The sequence below is a fragment of the Triticum urartu genome, chromosome 6 (genome assembly GCF_003073215.2).
Source record: "Triticum urartu cultivar G1812 chromosome 6, Tu2.1, whole genome shotgun sequence".
Lineage (NCBI taxonomy): Eukaryota > Viridiplantae > Streptophyta > Magnoliopsida > Poales > Poaceae > Triticum > Triticum urartu.
Window position 1 is genome coordinate 6,646,781 of NC_053027.1, and position 26,753 is coordinate 6,673,533.

At 46.5% G+C, this 26,753-nt stretch overlaps 1 protein-coding gene and 1 pseudogene across 3 annotated transcripts; both read right to left on the minus strand.

Moving 5' to 3' along the window:
- Window positions 1-15,608: 15,608 nt before the first annotated feature.
- LOC125512133 lies at window positions 15,609-19,158 on the minus strand. 3 transcript variants are annotated; one of them, XM_048677210.1, is made up of 6 exons: window positions 18,781-19,158; window positions 17,998-18,144; window positions 17,790-17,877; window positions 16,787-17,004; window positions 16,594-16,665; window positions 15,609-15,877 (listed from the first exon to the last, which is right to left on the minus strand). In XM_048677210.1, the coding sequence occupies exons 2-6, from the start codon at window positions 18,133-18,135 to the stop codon at window positions 15,875-15,877; spliced, it is 519 nt and encodes a 172-aa protein (XP_048533167.1). In that variant the 5' UTR covers window positions 18,136-18,144; window positions 18,781-19,158; the 3' UTR covers window positions 15,609-15,874. The 3 variants fall into 3 exon arrangements, with proteins under 3 accessions (XP_048533167.1, XP_048533166.1, XP_048533165.1); XM_048677209.1 differs by lacking the exon at window positions 15,609-15,877 and adding an exon at window positions 16,097-16,364 and having other exon boundaries at window positions 16,529-16,665; XM_048677208.1 differs by lacking the exon at window positions 15,609-15,877 and having other exon boundaries at window positions 16,097-16,665.
- Window positions 19,159-22,173: 3,015 nt separating this feature from the next.
- Window positions 22,174-22,513, minus strand: LOC125516342 (annotated as a pseudogene).
- Between the last annotated feature and the right edge of the window lie 4,240 nt (window positions 22,514-26,753).

The window sequence follows — 26,753 nt, forward strand, 5'->3', positions numbered from 1 at the left end:
CTGCCCTAGCGTGCTTGTGAGCACATGGCAACTCTCTCTTTTACCCGAACATGTTTTTTGTCATGCCTTTTTGTAGTGCTACATGGCAACTGCCTAGTGTTAGTGGGTGGCAACTCCTAAAATTTTGAAATCATGGCAACTGTTGTAGACCAGACCATACATGGCAACCGCAGTTGAGCAACCATGGCAACTGTATTTTTCTAACATGGCAACCGAAGTTCAGCGACATGGCAACTACAGTTAAATGAACATGGACGAGGGTCTGAACCATGGCAACTGCGGGACGCGCGGTGACTATCACGCGGAGCGTACGGGACCACGAGGTACGAGGCTGACGTACGGGGCGTGTGGGCGTTATCTATTTCGCCCACACGCACGCGTGTGAGAGGGATCGGGAGGGAAAAAAGAGGTGTGTGGGCATTACTTGTTTTGCCCACACATAGGTGTGTGGGCTGTTTCTCTTATGCACCACACAAAATGTGTGGGCAGACCCCCTAACGCCCATACGTGTGGCACTTATCGGTGTCGAAAAAAAAGCTTGATGTTTGCGTGTGTCATTGTCCATATTGATGCGGTTAATTTGACATTTCCTTATTTCAGATTGCTCAGAATAAATCGGATTATTTGTTGTGCATGGTTAGCCTCGTCAGGTATTTTTTGCCTTATTCTTCTTCCTTTTTATCTTTTTGGCCGTGTGAGTCCAAAATATCTTGACTATGTGTTCATATTGTGTAAATGGTACCATCTTGATGGTAATATATTATTACCCTTTGTCGAAAAATTGACTAATCCAACAGCCGCCACCACCAAAACCTAAGAGCATCTCTAGCAGATCCCTTGTCATGTGGACCTTTAAAGTGAGTATAAGGGCCACGGAAAACGTGTTTGATTGTAATTCCGATAGATGGCTACATATTCGAGCAATCAAACACAGTTTGCGCGGAAATTAAATATAGTTTTGATCCATGACCAAAAGAGCCTCATGCAAAAGCCACCACCACCTCCATGACCATCAGCATCACTCTCCACCATCGCCACCGAAGCCGCCACCACCTCCATGACCATCAGCATCATCATCATGATTCTCCACCACTGCCACCGAAGCCACCACCACCTCCATGACCATCATCATCATCATCACTCTCCACAACCGCCATCGAAGGCATCACCCGTCGCCGCTTGCTTCCTTCTCTCCAATATCTCCCTCCTTGCAATATCATGCCATTCTTTGGTGATGTCGTCGATGTCATTGCGGTTCATCATCATGATCTTGTTTTCCTCTTGAAGAAGCTTGGCCAAGGCCTTGTTCTCCTTGGCAAGGGCTCTTATCTACTCAATGGCGGCCTTGCGCAACCCCTCTTCCTTGAGTAATTGCCACTTTTCTTGCTTCTCTTGCGTCTTCTTGCCGACCAACTCCTTTGTCTCCAATGTCTTGGCCACCATCAACTCATTTGATTGCACCATGGCATCTATCTGGTCCTACAAGCTTGATGCCTCCCTTTCCTCTTGATCTTGTCCTTGGCCTTCTTGTTTCCATCGGGCTTGTTCTTGTTTCTTGGGCCATCATCATCTTCATCATCATTATCCATCTTGGTGAGTGAACCTCTCTTGGGTGGAGATTCTTTGTCAATCAACCTCCACTTTTCGCTATTTTGAAGCAATTTCCAATAGTGCTCTAGTGTAAATGACTTGCCATTGGAAGCTTCATGTCCTTGTACCTTTATTGCACAATTTTGTCCTACAAAATGAAAGCAATGTCAAAGTATGTCACATGTCATTTGCACTACTTGGGATGTGAAAACAAACTCACATAATTGGCTTCAACGGTACCACTTGGAGGTGCATTGCGAACTTGCTCCAAGTAACCACTCCAATGGCTACAAATCTGCTTGATCACATCCCAACGACCTTTGAGTAACCTATAGGTGCGTGGCGTCCTCAAGGAATACTTTGCCATCATTCGGAAGAAATGGTCCTCTATCCTTTGCCAATACCGCATGCCGGTTTAGTCAGTGCCGGTGCACGCATCAAGAGACACAGATTCCCAAGCCTTGATCAAGACATGATCTTCCAATTCCGTGCAGTTCTTTGATCTCGTGCTCACTTTTGCTTGCGCTTGGTCGAACACCCCCTCCCCTATCTCCTCCACCTCATCTTCTTCCTCACTGTGACCGTCCACATCACCATCCATCTCATTCCAGCCGTAATCACTAATCCGGGCCTGATTAATATCGACGGCGTTGTCATCCAACATGTGCACAAACTCGGCAGTCGCATCATGCAAACCGGCGCTACAATTTCTCTCCACAAGTCACGAACAATCGCAATGGCGAAAAGTGAGAACAACTAGAAGAAAATCAAAGTTCAATACCTTGCACACATTCCGTCAAACAACTCGGGGGCGGCGGCATCATCATCATCAGCGGGCATCCTAGGGAAAGCTCTTGCGGTGGCGATCAGAGGAGGTGGTGGCGCGGTGCTCGCGGTACCTTTTTTGGCCGCCTTCTTGAGTTTCACCCCCGCCACCTTGCGCATCTTCATCGGCGGGGTGGGGATGGCCTGGACATGATTCACAGCGGTGACGGGCACGTATGCCTTCCGTGCGGCGGCTAGGGGAGCGCCGCTCTGGACGACAAAGTCGGCCTGGCGCTTGCGGGGATGGGCGGTGGAGGCTTGAACGGCGATGGGCGCTACACGGCTGGTGACGAGATCTGCCTAAGGGGTTGACGCATCCATGACTTCCACGGTGACGGGCGACGGTTGGGAGGTGTTCATGGCGGCGCTATAGAGCCAGGGAAGGTGGTCAAGAGCGGGCAAAGGAAGATCAGTGTCGGCGGAGGCAAGGGAGAGCGGGAACTATCGTGCGGAAATATCCCCCCCCACCAAATTTCGCTTGTAATAGGGGTCACCCTCAGGTCGGCCCGCCGCCCCGTGTTTCTAAAGGTTGAGGGGAAGAATTTGCAGCGCCCCGCAAAAAAATTTAAAAGTCGCGGTCCGATACAGTATCTGTTCGGGTCATTTTTTTTGCCCAAAACTATAAACCGGCGGTTATTTTGCAGTTTGACGCGATATAAGGGGTGTGCTAGAGATGCTCTAAGCCGGCCTCTGATCTTCCCACCCACCGTTTCCTCGCCGTTGCTAGAGATTAGTGTCTGGGCTAAGCCCCGACACTAGTCGATGGAAGTGGTGGGAGGGGGAGGGGATCTGGGCTTCAATAGCCTTGAACGATGAGATGCGATTAATGGTCGATGGCTTGAGGCTTAGCGTAAGGAACTAAGGATGTTCAGCCACGGCGGTGCTGTTTTTGGCTGGACCGATGGTGCTTTGTGAGGACACGTCGGTGGACGTGATCCCATCTGCAGGCGGCACCAGCGGCCTTCAGCGTTCTAACGAAGTGGTCCTGTACTCAAGTGTGTGGGGTGCGTTGTGGTCCCGTGCTGCTATTGGTTGACGGGACTAACCGGAGGGTTTGGACCTTCAGATCCAGGCGATGAGTATATTTTGCCAGGCGATTACGAGAATGTGTACTGCCCTTAAGACTAGCCACAGTAGGAGTAATTTCAGCAGTAACATCGAGTCCAACTCAGCAATTTGCTTATGTGGCAATAAGTTAATGAGAAGAGAGATAGTTATAGTAACACCTCAGTCGAGTCCAACTTTAGCAGTAACACCTCTTATGTGGCAATGAGTTAATGAGAAGAGATATACCAGCATCTCAGTGAAGACCGATTAAGGTTGAGCTCCACCTAGACCAAGTAGTTACACTCCTTCACAACTGAACAATGGACTATGCCTTGAATTGTCAGTTTGGCGTCAAGAAGTTTCACCACAAGTCTCACTGATATGAGGCTGCCGAAGGCCGACCCCTCGGGTGGAGCATATTAGTCACACTCCTGGCCTGTTCATGAGCTTGCTAGAGATCACCCCAATCTCATAGACTGTGACCAACAGTCGGGCTCATATAGGTGTGTTCCTCCAAAGATCGCTCTGTAGGATAGCATCTTGCTTATGCATATAAGCCTTGGAACATATTAAGACAGTAGTCATCCTTCCATACAGTTTCCGAGAGTATTGCATCTCCAACGGAGTGGGTTAGTAAAGTTACTCTCCTCAGTTCACCACTGGCTTGTTTTCCCAGATCCTACTTCACGGGATCTCCGATCACATAGGTTGGGTTACTACCATGGCAACTCATGTGGGTCTCATACCCATCTCCCTTGATGCGTTATCTATCACAACACGTGATAGCCCTTTAGTAAAGGGATCTGCCAGATTCTTAGCCGTTTGAATATAATCCAACGCTATTACTCCGGAGTTCCTCAATTTTCTGACAGCTTTCAATCTCATTTTTATGTGTTTGTTGGACTTCATGTTGTCCTTTGAACTCTTCACCTTGACAATAACTGTTTGATTATCACAGTTCATAAGAATGGCCGGAACCGGCTTCTCAACCACTGGCAAGTCCATCAACAGATCTCGAAGCCATTCTGCTTCGCCACCCGATGTGTCTAATGCTGTTAATTCTGCTTCCATTGTCGATCTTGTTAAGATCGGTTGCTTGCAAGACTTCCGGGAAACAGCACCACCTCCAAGAGTAAATATATACCCAGTTGTGGCCTTCATCTCATCAGCATCAGAGATCCAATTCGCATCACTATACCCTTCAAGTACCGACGGGTATCCGGTATAGTGAAGTCCATAGTTCACAGTACCTTTCAGATAGCGCATAACTCTCTCAAGAGAACGCCAATGTACATCACCTGGTTTGGAAACAAATCGGCTCATTTTGCTAATAGCAAATGAAATGTCAGGCCTCGTTGTGCTCGCTAGATACTGTAGTGAACCAACAATCTGAGAGTATCTCAATTGATCTATAGCTGTGCCTTTAGACTTTCGAATCAGCACACTAGGATCATATGGTGTTTGAGATGGTTTGCAGTCCGAATATCCAAAACGACTCAACACCTTCTCAACATAATGGGATTGCAGAAGTGTAATCCCACCTTCATCATCTCTCAATAGCTTGATGTTCAAGATAACATCAGCCACTCCAAGGTCCTTCATCTCAAAGTTCTGAGATAGGAAAGACTTAACTTCCTCGATCAACTTGAGATTAGTCCCAAATATCAGTATGTCATCAACATACAAACACAGTATAACTCCTTCGCCCCCACCATAACGATAGTATACACATTTGTCGGCCTCATTAACAACAAAGCCAACAGATGTCAACGTTTCATTAAACTTGTCATGCCATTGCTTAGGTGCTTGTCTCAGGCCATACAAAGATTTCACCAACTTACACACCTTTTCTTCCTGACCATCCATCACAAAGCCATCAGGCTGTTGCATATAGATTTCCTCCTTTAGCTCTCCGTTCAGGAAAGCCGTCTTAACATCCATCTAATGAATGAGAAGACCATGCAAGGCCGCCAATGAGAGTAATACTCGAATGGTGGTCAGTCTGGCCACAGGTGAATAAGTGTCGAAGAAATCTTCTTCTTCTTTCTGGGCGTAGCCCTTGGCCACAAGCCTAGCTGAAAGTGCAACTATCCCTAGGTGGTTTTGGTAATTCATAACAACATATACCTCATTGAGCTAATGCTATTCCAAGATGATTATTTCAGGAAAGCTCAATGATTAGCATGGCATGGATGTGAAAGTGGAACCCTCAAAATGCTAAGGAAAAAGGATTGCTCAAGCTCAAAAGCTCAAGACTCTTCATTTTATATTTTAGTGATCCAAGATCACATTGAGTCTTTAGGAAAAGCCAATACTATCAAGGAGGGATGAGGTGTTGCTTAATGAGCCTCTTGCTTCATGTGCTTAGTGATATGCTCCAAAACCCTCAACTACTTTCCCATATCCACATTTGACCTAAACCCTAAGCCAAACTCGGTCCTACCGATTCTTCCTATCCGGCGCCACCGAGTTTCACTTGTCATTAGCCACTGCCAAACCCTAGCAATTCGGTCCTACCGATAGGGATCTCGGTCTCACCGAGATGGGGTTGCAAACTCTCTGTTTCCCTTTCGTAACTTTTCGGTCTCACCGAAAGAGCGAATCGGTCCCACCGAGATTGCAATGTAAATTCAGTGTTTCCCCTTTGTAACTTTCGGTCTCACCGAAAGAGCAAATCGGTCCCACCGAGTTTGCCTGACCAACTCTCTGGTTAGCTAATTACCAAATTCGGTCTCATCGAGTTTGTGTAATCGGTCGCACCGAGATTACGTTATGCCCAAACCCTAACCATATCGGTCCTACCGAGTTGCATGTCAGTCCCACCGAAAATCTCTAACGGTCACTAGGTTTACATTTTCGGTCCGACCGAGTTTATTGATTCGGTCCCACCGGGATTGGAAAACTGTGTAACGGTTGGATTTTGTGTGGAGGCTATATATACCCCTCCACCTCCTCTTCATTCGTGGAGAGAGCCATCAGAACACATACACCATTCCAACTCATATGTTCTGAGAGAGAATCACCTACTCATGTGTTGAGACCAAGATATTCCATTCCTACCATATGAATCTTGATCTCTAGCCTTCCCAAGTTGCTTTCCACTCAAATCTTCTTTCCACCAAATCCAAATCCTATGAGAGAGAGTTGAGTGTTGGGGAGACTATCATTTGAAGCACAAGAGCAAGGAGTTCATTACCTACACACCATTTGTTACTTCTTGGAGAGTGGTGTCTCCTAGATTGGCTAGGTGTCACTTGGGAGCCTCCGACAAGATTGTGGAGTTGAACCAAGGAGTTTGTAAGGGCAAGGAGATTGCCTACTTCATGAAGATCTACCGCTAGTGAGGCAAGTCCTGTGTGGGCGATGGCCATGATGGGATAGACAAGGTTGCTTCTTCGTGGACCCTTTGTGGGTGGTTGCTTCTTCGTGGACCCTTCGTGGGTGGAGCCCTGTGTGGACTCACGCAACCGTTACCGGAGCCCTTGGGTGGAGCCCTGTGGAGACTCGCGCAACCGTTACCCTTCGTGGGTTGAAGTCTCCATCAACGTGGATGTAGGATAGCACCACCTATCCGAACCACGGGAAAAACATCCATGTCTCCAATTGCGTTTGAATTCTCCAAACCCTTCCCTTTACATTCTTGAAAGTTGCATGCTTTACTTTCCGCTGCCTATATACTCTTTGCATGCTTGCTTGAATTATGTGATGATTGCTTGACTTGTCCTAAATTAGCTAAAATCTGCCAAGAACTAAAATTAGGAAAAGGTTAAGTTTTTATTTGGTCAAGTAGTCTAATCACCCCCCTCTAGACATACTTCGATCCTACACTAGCCTTGTACTTTTCTATCGTACCATCGGGCCTAAGCTTCTTTTTTGAACACCCACTTGCATCCCAATGGTTTGCAACCATAAGGATGTTCAGTAAGCTCCCAAGTCCCGTTAGCCATGATGGAATCCATCTCGCTACGGACCGCATCCTTCCAGTAGTCAGCTTCTGGAGATGCATACGCTTCTGAAATAGAAGTGGGATTATCCTCCACGAGGTATATGAAGAAATCATCACCAAAGGTCTTTACAGTCCTTTGTCTCTTTCTCCTACCAAGGGATTCCTCATTATCCTCCTTAGGATTTTCATCATGTGTGTGATTATAATATTCCATCGGAATGGCAGGTTCAGGAGTCTCCTCAGATTCCTGTCTAGAAGTGCTTTGTACATCTCTGATGGGAAAAATGTCCTCAAAGAATGTAGCATCTTTAGACTCCATAATTGTACCGACTTTCATGTCAGGTACCTCAGATTTCACTACTAGAAATCTATAGCCAACACTATTCATAGCGTAGCCCAAATTAACACAGTCCACAGTCTTTGGTCCAAGCTTACGCTTTTTGGGGATCGGCACATTAACTTTCGCCAAGAAGCCCCAGGTACGTAAGAACGAGAGTGTTGTCCTTCTCTTGGTCCACTTCTCGTAAGGAGTGATCTCGTTATCCTTTGTCGGAACTTTACTCAGGACATGACAGGATGTCATTATAGCCTCCCCCCATCATGCCTTGGATAAACCCGACGTATCTAACATGGCGTTAACCAAATCAGTTAGAGTACGGATTTTCCGCTCGGCAACCCCGTTTGACTAGGGTGAGTAAGGAGGCGTCCTCTCGTGAATAATGCCGTGTTCTGCACAAAAGGCATCAAACTCTTTCGAGAAGTACTCTCCACCACGATCTGACTGGACTCGTTTAATTTTATTTTCAAGTTGATTCTCAACTTCTGCCTTATAGATTTTGAAGTAGTGTAGAGCCTCATCTTTAGTATTTAACAGATACACATAGCAATATCTAGTGGAATCATCTATCAAAGTCATGAAATATTTCTTTCCACCTTTAGTCAACACACCATTCATCTCACAAAGATCAGAATGTATGAGTTCCAGTGGCGCCAAGTGTCTCTCCTCTGCTGCCTTGTGAGGCTTGCGAGGTTGCTTAGATTGCACACACGAATGTCACTTAGAACCTTTGGCTAAAGTGAAACTCGGGATTAAATTCGATTTTGCTAGCCGCGTCATAACACCGAAACTAATGTGACAAAGACGTGAATGCCATACTTCAGATTCATTAACACTCAAATGAATATTATTCACGACTTTATTACATAGATCTGCAAGAGAAAGGCGGAACATGCCTCCGCATTCATAACCCTTTCCAACAAATAGTCCATATTTCGTAACAACTAATTTATTAGACTCGAATATCAACTTAAACCCTTCTCTACATAGAAGGGAGCCACTAACGAGGTTCTTCTTGATGGCGGGGACATGCTGCATGTTCTTCAGCTGCACGATCCTTCCCGAAGTAAACTTCAGATCGACCGTGCCAACACCAAGAACAGAAGCACTCACGTCATTCCCCATCAGTACGGACCCGTGACCTGTGGCCTGGTAAGAAGAAAACAATGAAATGTTAGCACACACATGAACACCTGCACCTGTGTCGACCCACCAATCGGTGGACGGCCAAACTGAAAATACAGCAAATAAATTACCGTACCCAGATGCACCACTCTCATTGTTGCTGACAATCATATTGACAGACTTGGAGTCCTGCCCTTGCTTCTTATACTTGTTTGGGCACTTGTTGGCCCAATGTTCAATCGAACCACAAGTAAAGCAGCCCTCATCCTTCTTGTTCTTCTTGAAGGTCTTCTTACCCTTCTTCTTAAAGTCGGCACACTGTTGGACACCGTTCTTTCCCTTGGGCTTGTGGGAATTGGAGTTCTTCTGATGCACCATGTTGGCCACAGAAGTTCCTTCGACCCCTTTTCCATGCGAGTCCTTTGCCCTTGAATTCTGCTCAACACTCAGATGGCCAATGACATCCTCCACAGAGAATTCACGCCTCTGATGTTTCAGAGTGGTGGCAAAGTTCCTCCAGGAATTGGGAAGCTTAGCGATTATGCAGCCTGCGACAAACTTGCCCGGTAACTCGCACTTAAGAAGCTCAAGCTCCTTAACAATGCATATTATCTCATGAGCCTGCTCCAATACAGGACGGTTTTCAACCATCTTATAATCATGGAACTGCTCTATAATATACATCTCGCTCCCTGCATCGGCAGCCCCGAACTTAGATTCGAGCGCCTCCCACAAGTCCTTGGCAGACCGCACATGCAAATATGCGTCAACCAGCTTATCTCCAACCACGCTCAGAACTGCCCCGAGGAACACGACAGTGGCCTCCTTGAACGCCTTCTCCTGATCAGGAGCGATCGTTCCTGTGGGAGTCACACCGGCGACCCAGAACACGTTCATGGCAGTGAGCCATAAGGTGGTTTTAGTCTGCCAACGCTTAAAGTACGTCCCCGTAAACGGCGACGGTTTCAGTGCAGCAGCAAAACCAGAATTCGAAAAACTCCTACACACATTAGGTTTTTGGATTGATAAGAAAATAGGCAGTTTTCCGATTAAATTAATCCATGAATAAATCATGAGCATGACACTGACAGTATTGATAACACACTGGTTACGATCTAATAGAGCATGTACTACGCATATAGTAGAAACATCTACGCATATCGCTAGTACTGCTACAACAGAAAGAAACATGAGAGGGATAAACGATGTATACCCTCCAATCGGCCATGCGGCGGCGGTGGCGGTGGCAGTAGCCGCGTCATCCTCGGCGGCCTTCTTGTCGGCCTCGGCCTTCTCAGCGGCGGCACGGTCGGCGTCGGTTGACATGGTGATGACGAAGGTGATGTGGACGTAGATGAACAGAAGCGAGCAGTCGCGTAGTCGCTACCCAAAAACCTAATCGCCCCTCTCCCGTACAGGATCCGGAGGGGCGGGGTTTTGGAGGCCTGCTCTCCCGTCAACCATGTACGCGGTGAACGGGACGGAGTCGCCGGTGGCAGCAGCAGTAGAGGAACGACGCGGGCGTGGAGGCGGAGATGCGTTCTGTTTCGTGGCGGCTAGGGTTGGCAGCGCCCCACATATATATGTGCGGCTGCGCGTGGAGAGACGTGGGCTGAACCCACGTCCAAGTCGGTAGCCCACGATTCGACGTCTCAGATCATGGCCCCACCTGTCAAAGACTCTCCGTTCCTGACCGGCAAAAAGAAGAGCATAGGAGTGAGCTCGGCTCAATCCCGCAACCCGCGGCGCGTCGTGCCGAGGCGTGGCGTGGCGTGCGGAGGAGGAGTGCGCAAGGGCCTCATCTCTTCTCAAGCTCCAATAGCATGAGGAAGAGAATCCCTTATAAACCACTCCAACTCTCCTTCCACTTCCGGGGTGGGACTAAACTTCCCACCACCTTGTCATGCCACCTACATGGGCCCTTAGAGATCAAATATGAAATTGTCATATGGGCTCTAGGCCCATCTCATATTTCAACAAGACTGGTGTCTGGGGGGCCTTGAGCATGAACTCTGCAAAGTAGGTCAGCAGCTGGTGTGCCTCAGCACGCCTCCCCCCATTGCAAAGACGGCGGCAGCGTGAGCGGGAGGATCAAGGTTAGGATCAGCGAGCACAAGGTTGGCATCAGCCTGGAGTAGGAAGCGCACATCTCGATGGAAACTAGAGCGATGGTACCGTGTGCAGAGGAAGGAGGCCATGCCGTACAAGGAGCGGTTCTCCACCCGGTGGAGGCACCGCGTGCCGATCACATCCAGCTCGAGTTTCATGGCGGGTGGAAATGCAGCGTCGTACCAGATGGTGTTGATGATGATGTTGGAGACGGGGTCGAGCGGGCCGTAGCAGTGGCCAGCCCTTATCAAGCCGCGGTGGAAGCGAGAGCCTGCTGGCAGCCGGGCAAGGGCCTGGATGTAGTACTCGTGGATGGTGTCCTGGAGCGTCCGGTTGAGCAAGTGGGTGTGATGTTTCGGCATGCTGCATGGACGACGTCGAAGAGAAGCTTCTGCAAGTTTCCACACACACCACACATCTTTTTCACGGACCGGGCGTCCATAGTCAAGCATACGAACAAGTTCCGAACAGATAGGACGGCGGGATGCTTGTCGTTCGCGCAACCGGGCGAGGAGGGGCATCGCGTCGTCCATGCGGCTGCATATGTTGCACCAGGAGTAGACGAGGCGGGAGACGTTGGGGTGCCTGGCGGCGAGACCGGCGCACTTGAGGGACATGTTGATATCGTCCGCCCCGGAGTCACAGAAACTCTTGACGCCATGGTCCGACAAGACGATGCAAGCGGCGATGAGGACGTCGGCGTTGGTGAGCCGCAGGTAGCGCACGGCCAGGCCCTCGGATAGGTTGGGGAACAAGCGGGTGAGGAAGACCACCAGGCCGTCGAGCGACCGGCGCTCCAGGTCATCCTGTGGGACAACCTCACACGTACTAGTAGATTTACGGCTGCCCGCGCGCTCGCGCTTCCACTCGATGAGACTGTTGATCACGATGTTGGACGCCGGGTCGAGGAGGCCGATGCAGAGGCCCTGCGGCCGGCGGCGGCCTCGCGGGAGCCGCTTCCGCGCCTTGCGGTAGATGGCGCCGATCTTGTGCAGCAGATGGGATCTGGACTCGGCTTCTTCCTCGGACCGGGGGGCGTCGGAAGCGTAGTTCGGCTCGTAGACCCGGGGGCCCGGTTGGCTGGGGTTGGTGGACACCAGCGCCATCGCCGGTGGCCACGGAGATAGGGATTTGATTGGTTGTGGATCGGTCTGGCGGCGGCGTTGGGAAGGATACTACGGAAACTTTTTATAACTCTGCAAAAGCACCGAGGATAAAATCTCCTTCTCACCTTAAAAACACGGATGCAGGCGGCGGGGTTGCAGATCCGGATCGATCTCCTTCTTCCCTCATCTCCTCCGCCGGACACGGATTAGAGCTTTGGACGAACCTTCCCTGCAGTGCGCAGGAGCAGTGGCCCAGCTCCCTTGCCATCCTTCTCCGCAGATGCCACCCTCCAAGGCTCCGAGCGGCAGGGGAGGGTTTGTGGCCGCTCGAGGTAGGGTTCACGGCGGTCTGGCCATGGCCCTGGTGGCCGTGACGGGGAGTCATGAGGGCCGACGGAGAGAGGGTGTGAACACAAGGGATATGCCGGTCAAATCAGTACTCTGTCCGGTAAACAGGCGAACTTAAAAAAAATCAATGAACTTTCTTTGAATTCACGAATATTTTCAGATATACACATTAAACCTATCTAAAATCTAAAAAGTGGCCGTGCACCTTTTAAAGGAAACGAGCGGCCTGGCTCACAGCGCATGCATGCCTAATTTTTTTGTCTGCTAGTGCATGTGACTGCAGCATTAAATGCCTTCGCACTGTCCCTTTACTTTGAAGAACGACCAGAACCATATGTATTTATTTCGGATTTTCAAAAATTCAAAAAGTCATATCTTTCAAACCGCACATCAGAATTCAAATCTATTTTCATCCTCCGAATCCTCACGACGATAATACCGGTTCGTGCCATGAACCGGTACTAAAGGTGTTGGAGGGGCCCCACTCTGACTACATCCTGCCACCACTTTCATTAGTACCGGTTTGTGACACGAACCGGTGCTAAAGGTTCGCCATGAACCGGTACTAAAGAGCTCCTCCCGCCTAGCCGTTGGAACCGGCACCAATGAACACATTAATGCCGGTTCTGTTACAAACCGAAACTAATGTGTCTCACATTTGACCCTTTTTCTACTAGTTCTCGCTCAGCCTCATTCTTTGAGCTACAATGACTTCATGAAGTGAGTTCTCATCATCTTCATCGAGTAGGTCCTCATTATCTTCATCATCTTCGTCATCTTCATCATTTTCATCATCTTCCACCAGGTTGAGATAAATGACAGCCAACTTGGGTCTTTCTGCTCTGAAGGAGAAGCTGATCAACTCACCACCAGTAAGACGCATGCGGCGAGGAAACGGGCCCATCCATCTCCTCCAATCTGCGACATATTGCGTCCTTTCTCGACCTCCATAGTGTACGGCCCCCCAGGAGCCTCAAATGTCACAGTGTCTCCTGTCAGCTTGTTGAATTTCAACCTCACATTGCATGGGACGATCTGTGTAAGAAAAGCAAAATGACACAATGCAGTAATGCCAACACTAAAAATAAAATAGTTGTTACATTTCATCTAATTTCTTACCGCCGCATGACGAAAACTCGGCTGGAAGTAGATGCCGAACAGCTTGCCAGTTGCAAGGCTGCTGGCGCACCTTGACTTGCACAGTCGACATAGTGGTGCTGGTGATGGCGCCATTTTCCTAAAGCAATATGAGCAAAGGATTAACGATTCACTTCATAGAAAAGAAAAACAGTAGCATGTGATATTTTTGATTCTTCCACGAGAAACAATTTTATGGACAATTATAATCCTAATTTGGCCCCTATTGCCTAAGACAATTGTTTAAACAAACAACTGGCAAATTTAACTAAATTGGCACCTACATTTTGCCAAAAAATAACTTATTACAAAAAACAAAAGCATCTACCTATCCATGTACAAAAAAATAACAATAAAATCGAGCATACTAAATCAACTAAATCAACTAGCATACTAAATCCACTAGCATACTAAATCAACTAAATCAAAATGTTCTAAATCAACTAGCCTACTAAATCAACTACATCAACTAGCCTACTAAATAAACTAAATCAAAATGTTCTAAATCAACTAAATCAACTAGCCTATTAAATCAACTGAATCATATCAACTAAATCAAAATGTTGCATATGAACTAGCCTACTAAATCAAAATGTAGCAGGGAGGAGGGAGAAGGAGGGGTGACTCGAGGAGGGAGAAGATAGTAGGACAGAGGAGGAAGGCGGAGCGAGGAGGGGCCGGCCGGCGGTGAGTGGAGGGAGGACGGATCGAGGAGGAAGGCGGAGCGAGGAGGGGCCGGCCGGCGGCGAGTGGAGGGAGGACAGAGGAGGAGGCCGGTACCGAGTCCAGCGAGGAGGATGAGGTGACAGCGGCGCAGATCGAAGGAGGGGCGACGGGGGAGGACCGGCGGCGAGGGGGGTGATGAGGAGGACACCGAGTGAGTGTGTGTGAGTGTGATCTCGATCAGATAGGTGAGTGGGGGGATGGAATGGCATAGCAGTAGCGCGCTATAGAAAAATGTGCTACTGCTAAACGACCTATCAGTAGCGCCTTTCGCCGAGAACGCGCTACTGCTATGTGTCAGTATGTAAAAATAGACATAGACATAAAAAATACATTGATCATCAATGGTCTTTTTGTGTACAATCTGATTTGTCAATAGGAATCCTCGCCGGTTGGTTTAGAACTAGCGAGGATTCCTATTGCGTCCACAGATCCTACACATAGAGTTCAATGAAGACCAAGTGCTTGTGAAAGTTGTAGAAGTAACATATTTAAGGTGGTACAAACTCTCTTCACGGAGCAAGGTGGGACTAAATTTTAGTAGTAAACTTAGCAGTAGTGATTATTGCGTGAATGCGCTACTGCTACGGTCCGTAGCAATTTTAGCAGTAGCGCTTCTTGGAGTGTGCGCGCTACTGATAAACTTGTTTCAGCAGCAAGTTTCTAGCGCACGCGCTGCTGCTACTTTGCAGCAGCGCCTAATTTTAAAGGGCGCTGCTGGTAAGATTCTGTGTATAGACTTTTCTCTAGTAGTGCAAGATTGTTGGATTAACTTAGTTCGATGACCGAGATCAGTTAGATCTGCCTTTTTGGGTCTTTTTATATTGGTATTGAAGCAATCTAGATCGTTGGATTAACTTAGTTCGATGGCCGAAATTAGTTAGATCTGCCCCTTTGGATCTTTTTATATTGGTATAGATATTGTTTCGTCACGTACGGGTATTTAGCTAGTGTGGAGTTGTGTTTGAGACTCAGATCGATCCTGCCTGCCTGGAGTTCGAGAGAGGGTTCCAAGAACTCGGCCTGGAGTTTGGAAGAGGGTTTGAGTTAACTTCGGCCAGTAGTTTGGAAGAGGGTTTGAGTTAACTTCGGCCAGTAATTCTACAGAGGGTTCAAAGTGGTCAATGGACCTCGATGTAATTTTTATTATGTTTGAGGTGTTTTATACTTCCGGTAAAGTTCTATAATAGATTTGATCTTTTCGCAAAAAAGAATATCATTGTGTCACTCTTGTAAAGTGTGCGCAACCTTTGTTGTAAGACCACGTTAGTGAAGTACCCCTAGTCGAAAGTTGTTTCAATAACAACCGCACTTATCCAGAAAAAGAGTATGATTTTTTCCAAAGTATGTACAAATATTACCTGCTGTAGTGCTTTGTGCACACTCGCTGGAGGAGGGAGAAGGGGAGCAGTGACCGCATAGGAGGGGACGGGAAGGAAGAGAAGTAAACGCGGACAAATTGGACCCACACATAAGTGCCACGGATGGGTTTGAGCTATATTTCATACTCACTCCGTTCTTTGATATAAGGTGTATAGATTTTTAAGAAAAAACCCAAAATATAAGGTGTATCGCGTTGCATCACTCGTTTGGATAATTTTTTTAGGGATTTGATTACATTTACCTATATTAGGCAATCTCCTCTATTTTATCATGCCAATTAGTCAGTTGTAATATCACCCAAAACTTGTGAAATTTTCTCTCCATGTGCGTTCTTTAATTTTCGTGCCAAAAACTATACAGTTTTGAACTGGGGCCGCTCCCAAGGACAATCTTTATATGAGAATTATCAACCAAAAGATAGAAAAAAAAGTGGTGGCCAAAATATTATATATTCAAACATTACATATATCCAAAAGTACTCATTTAAATACTCGATTACAAATTAACTAAGGAACAAGCAGAACTACATTACGGCAATCAGCAGTAACAGGCAGGGGCTGAGGCAAAAGACTTTCAGCTGTTTCGGCTTCCTTGAAGCGTGACAACCGTATCACGTTTCGGTACAACCTGTTTGCACTTATTTTTCCAATTGATTGCCCAACTATCTCACCACGGTTATTTTTACGAACTGCAAATTCATCCCAAGAGTTCATGAAATAATAATATAATTTGCCTTCTTTTCTACCAGCCCCAACCAACAGCACAGCATGCCCAGGAATCCCCTTAAGCCTACCCATATCCCTTTTCTGAATGACTCGGCGAAGACTAGGAGCTTTGTAAGCTTGACAGTACCTGAGTTGTGATAGCTTTTTCCCATGAATAACACCAGCATTTAATGGGAAACCATCAGCCAGTGCAGCAACAATTCGTGCTGGATCTTTTTCAGGTATCACAGACACATTCGAAGCCTTATAAATACAAGTGCACGACTGCAAAACAACAGAACAACAGTTAGAACAGAAGATAGAAGCAAATCATAGAAACAATCAATAGCTGAAAACAAGGAAATCAGAAGCAACAGCAAAAGGTAAAGACCTGAATGCAGCTCACCTCATTCAGTATCCCTTGCTCTTTCAATATCAGCCCCATTAGGATTAACTGAGCAATCCCACCCTTTGGGTAATCTCCAATCATCTTTTCATACTTTACGTCCAAATCTGAAGGAATAACCCGAGGTGTGGGTGACTCGGGGTTTCTTCCTTTCATTAAGTACTTGATCCTCTTTGTCACCTCCAGCTGCTTGCCATAAGTACATGCTATACATAATTCTGCAAAATAAAAATGATTATTTCCAATACGTAAGAGAAAATGACCTAAAATGGCAATATAAAGTGTCTACAGGCTTTCAATATCTAACATTCCTAAAATATGCACCACATGCCATGATAAAGCCCAAAACAGGAATCTTCACCCTAGTCTATTTCAAGCTACATATTCAGGCCCCAGGTGGTAGTTTTAAAACAGAAAAAATGTTGAGTTTATTTGAGTTTTCTAGTGAAAAAATGTGGCTGCAAATTTTACATCAGAATCAAATAGCTCAACTTATTTTGGAAATTTACCGCCTATAGGCTGTACTATTCAAGTTCACAAAGTGAGTCCAACCGTTGCCGGGTAACACAAAGCAAATCAAAATCTGTAACCAAATGGCCCGTTGCCCAATCAAATTAGCATGTTTCCTCTAAAATATGATATTAAGATGTTTCCTCTAAAATTAGGCTATTAGCATGTTAATGTCATATAACTACAACATTTCAAATAACTCTATCGAAATTAATAAACCAAATGTCTTGTGACATTGCAATACTTAGGAATTTACCTTCACATAACTAGCTCTAATCTACACAAGATATATAAATTTCTAAGTTGACTGGAATACTTATAAGTCATAACAGATGCTTAAAACAAACACAAACAGACTTATTTTAGCAATCACACATGCGCTGATCATGGACACAACTACCCAATAACAGCAACAGACATGAACAGTTATGCAGTTACTAAACATGTCATAGATAATAATTTTGGTTCCTGGTTCCAAACATGAGACATGTACCTTCATCTGCTTGGTCTATAAAGTCACCCAATAATCCGCTGCCATTGACAGTGACATGGTCTAAACAAAAATCGAAATCCCCTTTGTGCTACAATCCAAGAAAAATATTGGCATAAGAAGAGAAATATACAATGGACAAAAGGAACAAAACAGAACAACATACAAATGAGATGAAATGGCTGAAAATAAGTGGTCGATAAACACATACCTTCTGTTTACACCCACAACCACACACAAAAGGGGGGGTGTCAAAAAATTCATGAAGCTCGGGTTGGTTCTTATAACCTTTCGAACACCGCCAGTATTTAGCATCCTTTAAGCTCCTCCTACCTCTTGGCCTTTCCATGATTTAATCCTACAGAAGAAAATCGACAATGTTTCACTTTTTTCCTTTAAACATAACAAAAGACAAACTAGTAGACACGTAAATCTCAGACTCAAAATATGCAGATGTAGATTCTGGTTGGTTTGTTGTGTCCAGCAATGCTGTACCAATATAAATCTAAGGTAGGGTGTCATGCTATGAACTCAAATATATTATTTGATTAAGAAGATGTGCAGGATGAGCAGCCACATGATCTTCCTAATATCCCCCCACAATAACAAAAAGATGTATTCACAAGTCTATTGCTTTCCTGGTACAACAACCTTGCTATCACCTGTTAAGAAAGTTTAACCATGACAACCAGCTACAACATAGATCCTTTTCCAAAGATCTACCACAGCATAACAAAAACCTACACCTATACACACATGACACATTACATAAAGCCCATAAGTTGCAGGAAGTGAACAAACACAGTACCCTTTGGTCTTAAAGAAGATTACTGAATAATGCTTCTTTCTCCAAGAGAAAGAACATCTCTACCAAGTAACACACTTCTGCTGATCCGAGGCATACATCAAGGTGAAGGGCGTCCATAAAACCAGTAGGTGTAGACAACGGAACCCTAGAAGGCGAGAATGGTGGGGGGTGGGTTTGGGATCTTACTGTGTAGGATTGTTGGTGTGGACACCGGGGAAGGCTGCTGGCGCCGACGGGCTCCCGCCGGAGACGACGGGCTCGGCCCCGGCCGCGTGGATCTGCTGCGGGAGGAGACGGGGCCGGAGTAGGGTGAGCAGAAGCCGGTCGCGGGAGGGAGAGGTGCCGCCGGTGGTGGAGCTCTCCGTCTCCAACTCGGCCGTCCCGTCCTTCCTCGCCGCCGCGCTCCGGAGAGGACGCCGGCGTTCTCGCCTCCACTCCGTCCCTTGTTTTCCTTTCGCGGCTAGTGGTTTCGGTAGGGCAGAAAGCGTCTGCGAGGCGGTGGATTTCCCCGCACCGCCGGTGGTGGGCGGCGGAGGCGGCTGCGAGGGAGTGAGGGAAGAAGGTGGAAACCCTAGGGGTGGTATTAGTAGTACCTGGCTTTGAGGCCGTGTGGGCCAACCGTGAGTGCTCGCCTGGGCCTGGGCCTGGGCCTGGCCATTGCTAGCCCATTGTTATTGCGATGGGCTACGTGTCCAAAGGTGGCCGGAATCAGAAAAGCCCATTCCTTCGCACGGGATTTACTGTTGCTGTTTTTTTTTTTGATAAACTAGCACTGCGTTTGGATGTCTTCATTGGAGCCCAGAAAATTGATTTTCGCAATCATCTGGGTCAATACACGGAGCAACTAATTAATGAGCGCTCCTTCGGGAGCCTCGCAACGATCAGCGCTACTTGGCGCGCTCTCAGTCATTCGCCACGTGTCGTGCTCTGGACGTTCTCTTCAGATTTTGTTTTTTTTTTATTTTTCCGCACGCGTTTTCGGCTTTTTAACGGTTTTTTTGACATTTTGGTTTTCTCCCAGTCTTTCTTAGCTTTTCGATCAAAATTTTTATTTTTGAAAAAAACAACTTTTTTTGCACGAAAAAAAGTGTTTTCTTTTTTTTCCTTTCGCGAAAGTCACGGTTTTTCTTCCGCGAGAGGCACGGTTGTGCTTTAGCGAGAGTCACGGCCGTGCCTTTCGGAAACGAAAAAAACGCGTTTTCTGTTTTTTTTTTCGCGAGAGTCACGGTTATACTTTCGCGAGAGTCACGGACGTGCCTCTCAGAAAGGGAAAAACAAAACGTGTTTTCTGTTTTTTTTCTTCCGTGAGAGTCACGGTTTTGCTTCCGCGAGAGGCACGGTTGTGCTTTCGTGAAAGTCACGACCGTGCCTCTAGGAAAGGGGAAAAAATACATGTTTTCTGTTTTTTTTTCTTTCACGAGAGTCACGGTTTTACTTTCGCGAGAGTCACGGCCGTGCCTCTCGGAAACGAAAAAAACTTGTTTTCTATTTTTTTTCTTCCACGAGAGTTATGGTTTTGCTTTCACGAGAGGCACGGTTGTGATTTCGCGAGAGGCACGGGCGTGCCTCTTTCGAAAAGGGAAAAAACCGTGCTCCCGGTTTGGTTTATTCGCCCAGTTTTTTCGTCCAATTTTTTTTGTGAAAAAAAAGTTTGTCAAAACCTATCAACATGAGATCTGGTTTTGAAGATCTCGACGCGAGGAATCCAATGGTGAAAATGTTTCGAGATTTGGACGCACGGTTTAAGAGATAAAACGTTTTGAATAAACGGATCTACGAAAAAAAGGGAAAACTCCCAAGTTGCGACAAGTGGCGTGCTGCATGTGCGCCACTTGTCGCGACCTGGGAAAGTGGAGTGTTCTTTGCAACGAGTACTCCTTAATTAGTGATTTCGGTCAATACAGACATTTGGCTGGACGCTGAATTCGTATTGGAAAAGAAAAAGCAATTCAGGCCCGTTTTCGCTCCCGTGAAAATCTTCCTCCCACGTTTCGGAGGGGTGGCGCTCCGAATTGGCCCGTGATCGCTATCTCCCACAAAACGTACCGGTTCGGCCCGCGAAACAGTAAAAGAAGGCAGCGAAAGGGGAAACGGGAGGGGCGAACGAAGCGACGACCTGGGTCGTGGCGGCGGGGACCACCACGGCGACCGGCGGCGGCGTAGGTCCGTCCATCCCTTCTTCCCCATCCCTTCTCCCGTCGACCCCACGCCATCTGGCCATCTCCCGCCGTCCCCTCGCCATCTCCCATCACCCTGTGCCGCGCCCCGCCACCGCCATGGCGGTCGACGACGGCCCAGGACCGACACGCCCCGCCGTCGGCTCCGCCCTCCTAGCGACGTGCGGCTGCCGTACTTGCCTATCGTGGCCCGCCTTAGGTCCTCCCTTCTCCACGAGCTGCAGCTTCTTCTCTGCAGCACTCCACAATGACGGATGTAGGAGCTGCTCCTCTTTTTGTGCAGCCAGAGCACTGCTCCACCATGTAGATATGCAATACCAAAGTTTGTCTTCCAAACAGGATTTGGTATTGAAATCTTAGAGGCATTTCAAGGGCCAGTTCACTGGACAACCAAACATGTGAATTCGTATTCATGCCATTTCAGTTTCCTCACTGATTTGGAATTCAGACCAATTCAATAGGGAGCTCTCCAATGGAAACATCCAAACGAAGCGTAGTTCAATTTCCATTCCATTCTACATCGAGATGTTGCGATTACACTAACGACCGAAATCCTGAACACCAGGAGAGCCGCTCCTTCCGGCGAGCGGTTCTCCTTCGCCGGCGACCTTTTGGTCGTCGGTGGTGAGGGGAATCGCCGGATCCCGCGCGCATGGATCTTTTTAGCTTTAGGTTTTAAGGCCCAAGAAGTTTAGGGTTTTGGGTCGTTCAACGTCTTGGCTTCGACGGGGGCTACAGTGATGCTGAATAAAGAAGCTTCGGATTCTTCTCTAGCGAGGCGATCGTTTCTATGGTCGATGATGGATTTGGGAACCGTTCTGTTAAAGCGGGGATGTCATGGTAGCGACGGCATCCTTGTGATGGACAAGTGTCCTCGGGCTCCACCATTACGACGGTGTCAACTCCAACTTTGGCACTGAGCTTGGGAGCTAGTCGAGGAGAGGATGCAGATTGTGGTCCTCATCGACGACACCTTGAACAAGGAACGTGTGTTGGGTTCGTGGTTCGTGGATAGCAGGTATGATTTCCTCCTCCAACGTCTTAGTCATGTGGGGGTGCCAGATCTGGAATTCAATGGCGTGTCTGGGGTGTTGTCCTGGTCTGATTCGTTCAAAGGTAATGGTTTCGGGTTTGGCGAGCCATCTTGGACGTCCGCAAAGCTCATATAAGCGATGAAGCCGCATCGAGCTCGGATGAGGAGGTGATCCGTCCTCTTTTTTTTCTTTCGGTGGCTATTGTGGTGGTGCCAGAGACATGTGGCGAGTGTTGGTGTCAAGCTTAGAGACGTTCTGTTGTCTTTTTAGTTTTTCTCATGTCGGTCTTTATGTGACTTATACTACAATCTTTATAATTTCAACGAGACACATATCACCGTGCAAAAAAAATCCTGAATACCTTAACGCTAACAACCAATCTGGCGATGCGTGTGCGGGAGCCTGTGCTGGAGCCTAGACTCCCAATCCGCAGAGGTGCGTCCCTGGCGCTTGAGCGTGTAGACGACGTCCATAGCAGTGACGGTCTTGCGGCGGGCGTGCTCGATGTAGGTGACGATGTCGCGGATGACGTTCTCAACGAAGATCTTGAGTACACCACAGGTCTCCTCGTAGATGAGCCTCGAGATGGGCTTCACGCCGCGCCAAATGAAGGATCGTTGGCTTGGTGATCCCCTCGATGTTGTCGCGGAGGACATTCGGGTGGCACTTGGAGCCGCCCCTGCAGAGACCCTTGCCGCGGCCCGACATCTTCGCTTTTCTTCTCCCTCCGGAGAGGTTGACTTGTCTTGTGAGGTGGTTGTTGCGGTGGCTCGAAAAAGAGTTCGTTTGTGAGTTTCGCTCAATATTAGTTTCCGACGCACGTGATATGTTATGGATCAGTTTGATTTCGCTCATTGTGTTATCTAGCGTGGAAGTTTGACTGCTTTTCTCTGATGACACATTGCTCAAGTTACTTGTTAAAGAAAATTTAAAGGATGTAAGAAAAGAAATTTGGTTGAACAAGTTCTACCACATCTCAAAAAAGCACAAAAAAGAAAAACAAATCATGGATTTGAAAAAGGTTCATAGATCTTCAAAGAAGTTCATGAATATGAAAAAAAAATTGAAAAGTTCATGATTTTGAAAAAAGTTCATTGATTTTGATAAGAAAAAATCACGTATTTTAAAAAAAAGTTCATACATTTGGGTGGTAAGCCTTAATAAACAGAACCAGAAAACATTTTACAGTCAACATCATATGTTTGATCCTAGACTCTGATATGTCTCCGTCATATCTACTTTTCCAAACACTTTTGCCCTTGTTTTGGACTCTAACTTGTATGATTTGAATGGAACTAACCCGGACTGACGTTGTTTTCAGCAGAATTGCCATGATGTTGTTTTATGTGCAGAAAATAAAAGTTCTTGGAATGACCCGAAACTCCACGGGATGTCTTATAAAAAATAATAAAAAATCCTCGCCAAAGATGAAGACCAGGGGGCCCACACCCTGTCCATGAGGGTGGGGGGCGAGCCCCCCTAGGCGCGCCCCCTACCTCGTGGGCCCCCTGGACACCCTCCGACGCCAACTCCAACTCTATATATTTGCTTTCGGAGAGAAAAAAATAGGAGAGAAGAAATCATCACGTTTTACGATACGGAGCCGCCGCCAAGCCCTAAAACCTCTCGGGAGGGCTGATCTGGAGTCCATTCGGGGCTCCGGAGAGGGGGATTCGTCGTCGTCGTCATCATCAACCATCCTCCATCACCAATTTCATGATGCTCATCGCTGTGCGTGAGTAATTCCATCGTAGGCTTGCTGGACGGTGATGGGTTGGATGAGATTTATCATGTAATCGAGTTAGTTTTGTTAGGGTTTGATCCCTAGTATCCATTATGTTCTGAGATTGATGTTGCTATGACTTTGCTATGCTTAATGCTTGTCACTAGGGCCCGAGTGCCATGATTTCAGATCTGAACCTATTATGTTTTCATGAATATATGTGTGTTCTTGATCCTATCTTGCAAGTCTATAGTCATCTATTATGTGTTATGATCCGACAACCCCGAAGTGACAATAATCGGGATACTTCTCGTTGATGACCATAGTTTGAGGAGTTCATGTATTCACTATGTGCTAATGCTTTGTTCTGGTTCTCTATTAAAAGGAGGCCTTAATATCCCTTAGTTTCCGATAGGACCCCGCTGCCACGGGAGGGTAGGACAAAAAATGTCATGCAAGTTCTTTTCCATAAGCACGTATGACTATATTCGGAATACATGCCTACATTACATTGATGAATTGGAGCTAGTTCTGTGTCACCCTATGTTGTGACTGTTACATGATGAACCGCATCTGGCATAATTATCCATCACTGATCCGGTGCCTACGAGTTTTCCATATACTGGTTCTCGCTTATTTATTTTCCCGTTGCTATTGTTACAATCACTACAAAATACCAAAAATACTTATTATTGCTTGCACTACTCTTTTGTTACTGTTACACTAGTAGAAAAGGGGGCAAAGGTTCAGGCCAGGTAAGCCCATTAGTCCCGGTTCAGTCCAGAACCGGGACCAATGGGTGCATTGGACCCGGTTCGTGAGCCCAGGGGGCCGCCCGGGCCACGTGGTCCATTGGTCCCGGTTCGTCTGGACCTTTTGGTCCCGGTTGGTGGGACGAATCGGGACCAATGGGCCTCGTTCCTGGCCCACCACCATTGGTCCCGGTTGGTGGCATGAACCGGGACCAAAGGCTCCCCGTTAGTCTCGGTTTATGCCACCAACCGGGACTAAAGGGTTTGTCCTCGTTGCGCTCAGAGTTTAGTCCCACCTCGCCAACCGAAGGGCGCTCACACCTGTTTATAAGCCCGTCCCTCTCTGCCTTGTTGAGCTCCTCTCAAAGTGAAAATAGATGCCCCTATACAGGGAATTTGACCTAAATTCATAGTGAATTTCTCTGAAATTCATAGAAATTGATTATGAATTTAGGTTGAATTTTCTCTATAGGCGCATCTATGTTCATTTTTTTAGTAAAGTTAATCACAAACTTGTGATTCACACAAATTTCAAAGAATTCAAATTTTAACTATTCTAATTTGAAAACTAATGGCACTAACAGAAAGTTTATAATTTTTGGTTCCTGGGTTAAGAGATACATAGCTAGAGAGGGATCTCTGTGGAGAAAGATTGTAGATAGTAAATATAATACTAAAAATCCTAATATTCTGTGTTGTAGAGACCCACACCCTTCCCAGTTCTGGAAGAGTTTTATGTGGGCCCTGCAGGCAGTGAAGATGGGGTATGAATGGCAAATAGGTGATGGTAGATTGGTTAGATTATGGGAAGATACCTGGTATGGTAACACTCCCCTAGCCACACAGTACTAGGACCTATATGTTTTGGTTAATGAAAAGAATAAAACCATTGCAGATCTCTGGGATGGACAGGAGCTCAAATGCACCTTTAGAAGGACCTTCTCGGATGAATTGATGTTACAATTATTTGAATTGATTGAAATACTTTCCCTAACTGACTTTACTCAGGGGATAGACTCTTTGATTTGGAAGTATGAGTCTGAAGATGGGGTATGAATGGCAAATAGGTGATGGTAGATTGGTTAGATTATGGGAAGATACCTGGTATGGTAACACTCCCCTAGCCACATAGTACTGGGACCTATATGTTTTGGTTAATGAAAAGAATAAAACCATTGCAGATCTCTGGGATGGACAGGAGCTCAAATGCACCTTTAGAAGGACCTTCTCGGATGAACTGATGTTACAATGATTTGAATTGATTGAAATACTTTCCCTAACTGACTTTACTCAGGGGACAAACTCTTTGATTCGGAAGTATGAGTCTGAAGATGGGGTATGAATGGCAAATAGGTGATGGTAGATTGGTTAGATTATGGGAAGATACCTGGTATGGTAACACTCCCCTAGCCACACAGTACTGGGACCTATATGTTTTGGTTCATGAAAAGAATAAAACCATTGCAGATCTCTGGGATGGACAGGAGCTCAAATGCACCTTTAGAAGGACCTTCTCGGATGAACTGATGTTACAATGATTTGAATTGATTGAAATACTTTCCCTAACTGACTTTACTCAGGGGACAGACTCTTTGATTTGGAAGTATGCGTCTAAAGGAGTTTATTCTTCTAAGTCTCTATATGCTATTGTTAATTTCAGGGGGGTGCAGCCTATTTACCTCCCTGCTGTCTGGAATGTGAAAGTACCACCTAGAGTTCAAGGGTTTTTGTGGCTTTTTTCTCAGAATAAAATCATGACTTGTGATAATTTGAGGAAAAGAGGCATAGCAAAACCACTAGAATGTGTTTTTTGCAAAGAGATTGAGTCTGTCCATCATTTTCTCTTTGAATGTGTAGTAGCTAAGCTGGTCTGGACTGAGGTAGAATCTGTCTTTAACATCTCGGTCAGTGGCTTTGTTTCTGTTGCGAAAAACTGGTTATGTGTCAAGAAATGCAAGCAACTAAATGTTGTGAGCTCCGCTGTCCTGTGGGGACTTTGGAATTTTAGGAATTCTGTAGTCTTTAATAGATGCTCTTGGATTTCTATGAAACAGGTCTTGGGAAGAGTCTATCATTATCTGAGGGACTGGACCAAGCTGTTCCCAGATCTCCAGGGAGGGAAAATGCAAGAGTTTCAGGAACTGATCTGGGAGCGGCTGAGAAAGCCATTGATGCTGGAGCCGGGCTGATCTGTCGCAATTGGTTCTGTTGTTTCAAGTGTTGCCGTTTGTGGGAGGAGGCATGATGCTTCTTCTCTCTGAGTCCGTTTCTTTATTTTGTCCTATTGAGTCCTGGTTTTGTAAGACTTGTCCTGTTGTGGTTTCTTTCTATATGAAATGGAACCGGGGGGCGATCCCCTGTTTATATTTTTACTAAAACTAAAAGCAAAAAAAGAATTAAAAAATAAAGCAAAAAACAAAAGAAAATAAATAATGCAAAAAACAAAACAATAAAATTGAAAAATAAAATAAAA